Source organism: Populus alba, chromosome 18 (genome assembly GCF_005239225.2).
Source record: "Populus alba chromosome 18, ASM523922v2, whole genome shotgun sequence".
Lineage (NCBI taxonomy): Eukaryota > Viridiplantae > Streptophyta > Magnoliopsida > Malpighiales > Salicaceae > Populus > Populus alba.
In genome coordinates, this window is record NC_133301.1 from 12,305,934 (window position 1) to 12,313,997 (window position 8,064).

Genomic DNA, 8,064 nt, shown 5'->3' on the forward strand with positions numbered 1-8,064 from the left:
AATCAAGTAGAGACTTCATTAAATAAAATTTTTAAATTATCCTGAAATAATACATGTGATATTATTTAGAGGGCAAAGTGATATTTTGTTATTTATTGGGTTTTCAAGTTTCCCTAAATGAAATGTTATACCTTTTATTTTTGTTTTAATATGTAATATAGTGCAGAACACCTAAAAACACACACAAAAAAAAAAGAGCTAACACTTAAAGGCATAACAATACATCTCTCCTTAAAGGGTTATAAGATTTCTCACTTGTGATTTGTATGGATTGAGGTCAGACACTTGAACAACTTGTGGTTTGCGATAACCCGGTCTTGAAACAATTATTCAAAATCAAAATAAATATATGATTTTCAGGTAATCTTTATATAAATTTTAAATAACTCTAGATTAGTCTAACATGATCCTGAAACTCTAAAAAAAATATTTAATTTATCATTCTCACTACATGTATATGCTTTAAGAACCCAATAATGGTATTAAAGTCATTGTTAGACAATTATAGTTGTTTATTGCATGTTTTAGTTATTATTGATGTTAATTACGCTTTAAATTCATGCACAAAGTCCTTTTACTAAAATTTTTCTCTTGATTTCTTTTAAGAAAGGATCTCCGGTTACTGTTCCGGTTGGATTTGGTTGAATGTTTTAGATCTAGTCAGAATCCACCATTGAAATAAAAAAAAAAATCTATTTTAATGGTTGCAGCTCAATAAACGACGCCACCAGCACTGCTAGTATTCCTGGTTGTGGTCAGCTCAACGTTGGCAAGCAGTAACAACTGAACATGGCAGCGCCAACAGCCATGGCGCCATGGGCAGTGTTATGCAACAGCTTTCCAGACAAGATTGGGAGCTGCTTCATACTGCAGATGCAAGTGGTGTAATGACAACATTGGTGTCGCAGTTGAAGGCTGCCATTGGCATGGCAATAATAGTAACAATTGCTAGCCCACTGCTGGCAGCATGGAGAAGAAAGAAGGAGAGAGGCAGAATTATGATTATGTCCCTAATCTTTTGGGTTTTTAGGGTTTAAATTACAAATTTACCTAGTAATTTACACCTTATTACAAAAGGTATTTTAGGCATAATTACAATTTTATCCCTAGACATATAAAATATTGATTTTATATTAAAATTGAAATCTTAAATTTAATTAATTATAGAATTGGTTTTTCTAATAGGATTATGATTGAATTAAGATTTTTAATTAAGTTTTTTTGAGTTTTGGTCCTAATAGGACTAGGATTTAACTAAAAAGTTTAATTAAATAATATTTAGAAAAATAGTTTTTTTTTTAAATAGTTGAGGATGTTAATAAGAATTTTAATGATTAATTTTCTTATTAAATCTTGAAAATTATTTTTCAAAGAAATTTTGTATTAAATAAAGTTTATTATGTATGGAAAATTATCCAATTTGATTTTATTTAATATTTATAAGTGTTATAATGGATAACTTGTTGAGTTACTTAAGATTATCGCTAATTGAAATATGTTTAATGTTATAAAATTAAATCATGTATAACTAATTTATATAATTTGGATGAGTTATATGATAACTGGACTCCTGTTTTTCTAAAAATATATATAAAAAGTTGAAAAAAAATAAGAAAATGATTTTTTCAATTTTGAGTCATTTCATAACTTTTAACCCTTTTGCCTTTTGTTTTTATACTTACAAAGTTCTCTAAAAAGTAAATAAAAAAATTCAAAGAAAAAAAAAAAGCAGGAATTGAAAGTGAGCTTGCCATGCCAAATTACACCCTACCACTTAGATTTTTGAGTGTTGTGGCTGGCTAAAGACAAAAAGAAAAGGTATCAGGAGGCAGGTGTAGGATTATGAAGGAACGGACAAATTGATGTTAAAAAAACAGGAGAAAAAAAAAGAAAAAAGCAGAGCAATAATGAGAAGAGGAAAAACAATGGTGGGGAACTTACGCAATAATTGTGGAGAAAATTGACAAGCCATCCGATCCATTCAATTTTAAAAGGAAGGAAAGCAGGACAGACCAGGAGGGGCAATAAAATATGTTTCTGACTAACTCCTCTCAGCTCCCTCACGCAGGGCCTCTCCCATTTTTTTCCAACACTTCAACTCCTTTTCTTCCTCTCGGCAACTCTTTCAACTCCTTGATCCTCCACCATTTTCAGCAGCTCCATCTTTCACCCGTGACAGCCACCACACGACAGCCCTCAAACCTCCACAAAACAGCCTCACAACAGACCTGTAATAACCCCGAAATCAGCACAGAAACAGCCCACAAAACCACCTCCAAACAACCATGAAAACTCCAACCAAAACACCTAAAACAGCCCCCCCAAACCAGAAAAGCTTCAGCTACTAAAACACCGTCCAAACAACCACTTTCCATACCAGAAAAATCCAGTTTCAGGTCACCACAATACAGCCCTCAAATCATAACAAAACAGCCCCTACAAGTAGTTGCAGTAGCAACCAGCCGTGAAGAAAAAAAATAGAAGCCATCCTTCTGACTTAGTAGGAGGTTTACCCATCACCACCAGCAGTGAAAGAAAGAGCAGACTTGGACTGAAAAACAGGAAAAAGATTAAAACTTAAACAAAGCAAAGCTCCCTTTATAGGTATCCGTTTACCACACCAGAGAATCGAAAAGGAGTTTAAAATCTACCAGATTCCAACCTTCAAAAGCAGCAGCTATTGTTCCCTCACATCCAATGTATCCCAGCAGTTTCCCTTACAATCCAAATCTTGTCCAACCTCTTTTGAAAGGTCTACTACAAATCTTGGATGACTTAATGTGTTATGATTAATCACATGTGACAATGTAATTGTAGAGTTTGTGAGTAATTAGTGAAAGGTAATGTGTGTGAGAGTTGGAATTTAGCATGTGTTAGAACAAATAACATAAAAAAACAAATAAAAAGTACCATAAAAATTTGTTTTCTTAGAAAATTTGCATCATGACCAAGCTTTTCTTTAATCATAAAAAATATATCTTTTGAATAATTTAATTTTTTTTTAAATACTATGTTTAGCAAAAAAAAAAATATCATTTGTGTTTTAACATTGTAAAAAAAAAATGTTTGTGTTTTTGGAATTTCTATAAAAAAAATATGCATTGTTATTACATGTATTTTTGGGCTAGATAACAAGTTTACTAGGCTCATTAAAAACTTAACCAAATAAAATGATCTTTAGGGCTACATACCAAAAAATCAAAAATCATTTCTTTTAAATAAATAATGTTGAAAATAACAAGAGTTTTTGAATAAGAATCATTTTTATCAATCAAAGTCTGTCTCGACTAGTTAGGTTGAACATACTTTTTTTTTTTTATTGATCAAGTCATGTTAGTTCAACTCAATAACATGACTTTATCGATAATAAGCCATAGGTTATGAACATGAGTGATCAAATTGTTCAATTTATTAACATGACTTTATTAATAAAAAGTCACAAGTTATGATTAGAAGTGACTTTGGTCACTTACTGACATGTCTTGATCGACAAATAATCATATATTGTGATCAAGAGTGGCCAAAGAATTGTCTATTCTCCAATATTATTCAAAGATGGTAACTAAAAATGGCAAAATATCAAATCATAGAATTGCTAGGTTCAACTTTCAACCCAGGATTGAACCTGTCAGAGTAAGCCCGTTGTTACATTGGTAAATAGACAATAGTATACATCAAACTTTTAGCAATAAAAGACAACAATTAATTAACAATGTGACTTACCTTAGATAGGATATTTTAGAGTGATAATATATTCTATTTAACCTAACTATGGATGGTGTTGCTTCTACTTAAAGATAATCACAAAAAATAATCAAGCCTAAATCGATATAAACCAAAGCATATAAAGATATTTGTCTTCCATTAAATATCGCCGAATGCAGAGGACTTTGTGGTCTTTCCTTTCTCTAAAAACAACAAGGTTTAGAGGGTATAAATACCCCTTGAACCATTTAGGTAAAAAATTAGAACTTTTTATCTCTTAAATAAAGATATATAGATTTTAAAGCATCAATTAACTTAAAATTCAATAACAAATATTTTTTGTTCTCCTTGAATTTAAGCTCTTTTAAGTCATTTATTATCATAAATCTAGAGTTTCTTAGATTAAGAAGAAAAAAATCTAAGCACTTGAATATATTGATGAACCATTATTTTAAATACTAAATAATCTTATATTTATATATTTTAAATTTTAAAATATCATCAACAAAGAATAATAGTTAAAAAAATGATAAATATAAAAGTCCATGTAACAAAAAAAAAAGAGGATTTTTTGTAACTATAAAAATAATTTAAGGGTGAAATAGTCAAGATTTTTAATCCAATTAATTTCCACATGTATTTTAAATAATATAATTAAATTTAATTATTTTATTTCAAACATAAAAATTATAATATGTTAATGACTGTGATTATTTATTTTATTTATTGTTTTATTTGTGTGCTCTCACCATTTTGAATAGTATTTGCAAATCAAATAAAAATTTTACCTTTTAATTTATTAAAATAAATTCCCCTCTAAGTAAATCATAAGCACCATCAATCCTTCTATATCATTTCTGACCTTTTAAAGAAAATAAAAATAAAAATCGTGAAGAAAAATGGGTATGCAAATGCAAGTCTATCAAAGTCCATGTTGAGGCACTGTCCTCAGCAGTAAATAGAACAAAAGATTGAGGACTCCGATTCAGTCCTTCTGTTATCCACACAATATCACGTCACGCGTCCTTCAAAACGTTAGCAGAAACAAAGAAACAACAACAACAACAAAAACAATGGCTTCTTTAACGGTGCTGTCTTTCAATTTGAAGTCATGCCCTTTACACTCTTTCCGAACCCGAGTCTCTTATGGGTCCGCTCAACTCGCTCCCCTCAACAAGGTTAACAGCTCGTTGAGACTCAGTTCGTGCAGTAACATTTCTGGATCGCGCTCACTTTCTCCTCTAAAGCCATGTTCTATCACCTCACTCGCTCAAAGGTTTCAGTCTCTCACCGTTTTCGCTGCTAAAGGCTATAAAATGAAAACCCACAAGGTCAGTCGCTCCTCATCTGTCTGTGGATTGGAATTGTGGTTTTCATTCTGTGTTTTTCAATGTCTGTTACTTTTTAAGTCAAATTTTCGAACTTTGTGGCCCAAAAGAAAAGAATTGGAATGCTTCAAGTCTAGCAATGATTAGCTAAATTGATTTTCTTATTTGAAAGTCTTGAACTATGTGTGGTTTTTGTTGTTCATAGGCATCGGCAAAGAGATTCAGAGTGACTGGTAAAGGGAAAATAGTAAGGAGGAGAGCTGGGAAGCAGCATTTACTAGCAAAGAAGAATACTAAGAGGAAATTAAGACTCTCCAAAATGGTTTGTCTCTTTCAACATTCTATTTCATGCTTTACCTCGCTTGCTAGTGTAAATAGATAAAGTATAATCTAGTTCAATTTGGTTTTCGTTCTTGCAATGCATTAGTGTTTATTTTTTACTTTGTGTGTGTGTGTGTGTGTGTGTGAGAGAGAGAGAGAGAGAGAGAGAGTTCTTGTTTTCTTTCTCTTTCTTTCAAATTGTTTTAGCCTATAGGTTTTTGTCATTAGCTTCGTATAGGATCGTTTTCCACCTGAAATTAGTTTTCTTTCTAAATGTCAATTTGGGTTTTATATTACTGTTTACGTTTTATCCATAATTGTCTTGTTTTAGTTGAGTGATGATAATTATGGACATGCTGCTCAATTTTATGTTAGAAAGTCATTCAGCTATCAAAAATGACTTATTGTTTCAAAATACAGTTAAATGAGAGAATTTTGGCTGGTTATCTGGATACATTAATAAAAAAAAAACCGATCTTTCATGTCAAAGTCATCATTATGAAGATGAAGATTAAATGCATATGTTTATATCAGAAGTTGGTATGGTGTCAAAATTGTTATAACATTGGATCACTTGTGTGTCAAGAAGGAAACTTGGAGGGAAGGCAGGGGGCTTGTAAGAAGAAAGAACAAGCTTTAAAAAAAACTTTGAATTATCTCATTTCAGAATGCTATTAGGGATTCTTCTTTCCAAAAAATTTTGGAGTGAACTACTGCAGGTTTTTTTGTTAATTTAAACATGATTGGTGGGAGACTGAAAATGTGAGCTAAAGGCTTGTTACATAGACCAAACAAATCTGGAGAAAATGAATATGGATTTATTAAGTTCTTTAGGTTACAGAAGTGTACTGGGGAAGAAACCATGATTTAGAATGCTACATCTGAGGGTATCTTGAGGACGTCCTTCCTTCTTTATTTGCTTGTTGTTAGATAATCAGTTTTGGTGTCTTATTATGTACCTTAGGACTAGGCTCTTCTTTCCTGGAAGTCCAGGTCTTAAAGAAATTGGAGAAATATATTATCCTGATTCTTTTGATGTTCTGAATCTACTCTCCCTTAGCCCCTTTCAAGTTCTTATGAGGGTATAAAGCCTATGACAAGATGGTGGTTTTAGAAGGCATTATTTGTGGCCCAGCTTGAAGGTTTGAGTTTCAAGTAAGGAGGATTCAGGCTCCACATCGAAATTGTCGTCTTGGTCTAGCTGCCAGATAGGGTATTGTGAAGAATACTGTAACTCTTTAACCATAATCTAGTTTTCACTTCCAGTCTCTTGTGTTACCTCTGGCATGGAATTTCATTGGTGTTCCCCACCTTTTCTTTTTGCATAGAAAGCATCAATAACTTCAGTGAATGATAGATGGGTGACCACTTTGAGAGTTGGTATGTCTTAAGTATTTGGTCTTGAAGATATTCTCCTTATGTATCTGGTTTTTACAAGAGATACATTTTTATGGTTTTTAAGGAGGTAGAGATTCAAGATCAGTCAAGGAGGCTATGTGAGAATGGAGATCAGATATAAAAGGGTTTTTGCTGAGCTGCATGCACATTCTCTGTGGTTTTTAGCTGTCCTTCTGTGGGATTCAGAAAGTTCATTCCTTGTTAACATCCTTCTTTGCAAGCTCCTGGAAATTAGAGAGCAAGGTCCTATATATATTCAGGCATTAATTCAATCAAAGGGCATATAAATCCTAATTTGCAGCTTAATACTCCTGAGTGACCCATTGATGCCTTCCCTCTAGTGTTGTAGCATTTCCCTTGCTATGCTATTTTATTACTGCTGAATCATGTGGTTTCTACTCTTCTAATCCTGTTAAAAAGAAACCTTCAAAATAGTATTTGAGGATTTGGGGCATCATACTTAACCATTGAGGGAGAACTTTCATACTTGGATTCTTTGTCAAGACTCAAAAAGCCATGACCCTTTTGCTTTCCTTCTTTTTCTAAAGCTTTTCAACAATAATAGTATAGTACTGCTAGCAACAAGTGAGGGATTGTGTGTTTCTAAGTGCGGGCATGTCTGCTTTATGTGTAATCGCTCACTGCGGCTCTTGAATGTCTGAGTTGGTTTTTCATGGAGACATCACTATATTCACTAAAATAGTTAAATAAAATGCCAAAAATAGAACCATTATCAGAATTTTACAGTAAGCTTTCCTAAGACATGCCAGGATTTTACTAAGCTGGGTGTTTTTAGGAAACGGAAAAGACTTACTTTTAGTTGCTAGAATGAACATTGATTCAATTTCACAGAGTCTACGATACTTTGGCACATATAAATATATTATCATAGTTCCAATGAGTCGAGGTTTATTTATGTACTTGTTTCTGGATTGCTGTTTGGGCTTCAATATAAAATCCTTTCACTCACATTGGTGTATTTATGTGCAGCACCCTGTTAGTAGGAGTGACTATGACAATGTGATTGGCGCCTTGCCGTATCTTAAAGTAAACAGAAAAGCAACATAAGTGATGATCTCCATGTTCTATGGGAAATTCCCCAGCGGTTCGGTTTTGGTTTCCTTCTTGCATTTATGCAGCAGACAAGTACTCTTGATTCCCATGTTCACCCAATCCAGTTAATTCAGTTAAGGCATTGTAATTGAAATTAGCTTTACATGCCTATTTCTTTAAACAGAATTCTGTATCAATGCAGAAGATTACACTGTTCTTGCTTAGGATAAAGTGGCTCCAGACATTGGAGCGGTTCACA

The 8,064-nt window shown here is 32.7% G+C and overlaps 1 protein-coding gene across 1 annotated transcript; it reads left to right on the forward strand.

Moving 5' to 3' along the window:
- Positions 1 to 4,711: 4,711 nt before the first annotated feature.
- Positions 4,712 to 8,064, forward strand: LOC118034280 (large ribosomal subunit protein bL35c). Its single transcript, XM_035039521.2, has 3 exons — positions 4,712 to 5,036; positions 5,239 to 5,355; positions 7,743 to 8,064. Exons 1-3 carry the CDS (start codon positions 4,779 to 4,781, stop codon positions 7,818 to 7,820), a joined length of 453 nt encoding a protein of 150 aa, XP_034895412.1. The 5' UTR covers positions 4,712 to 4,778; the 3' UTR covers positions 7,821 to 8,064.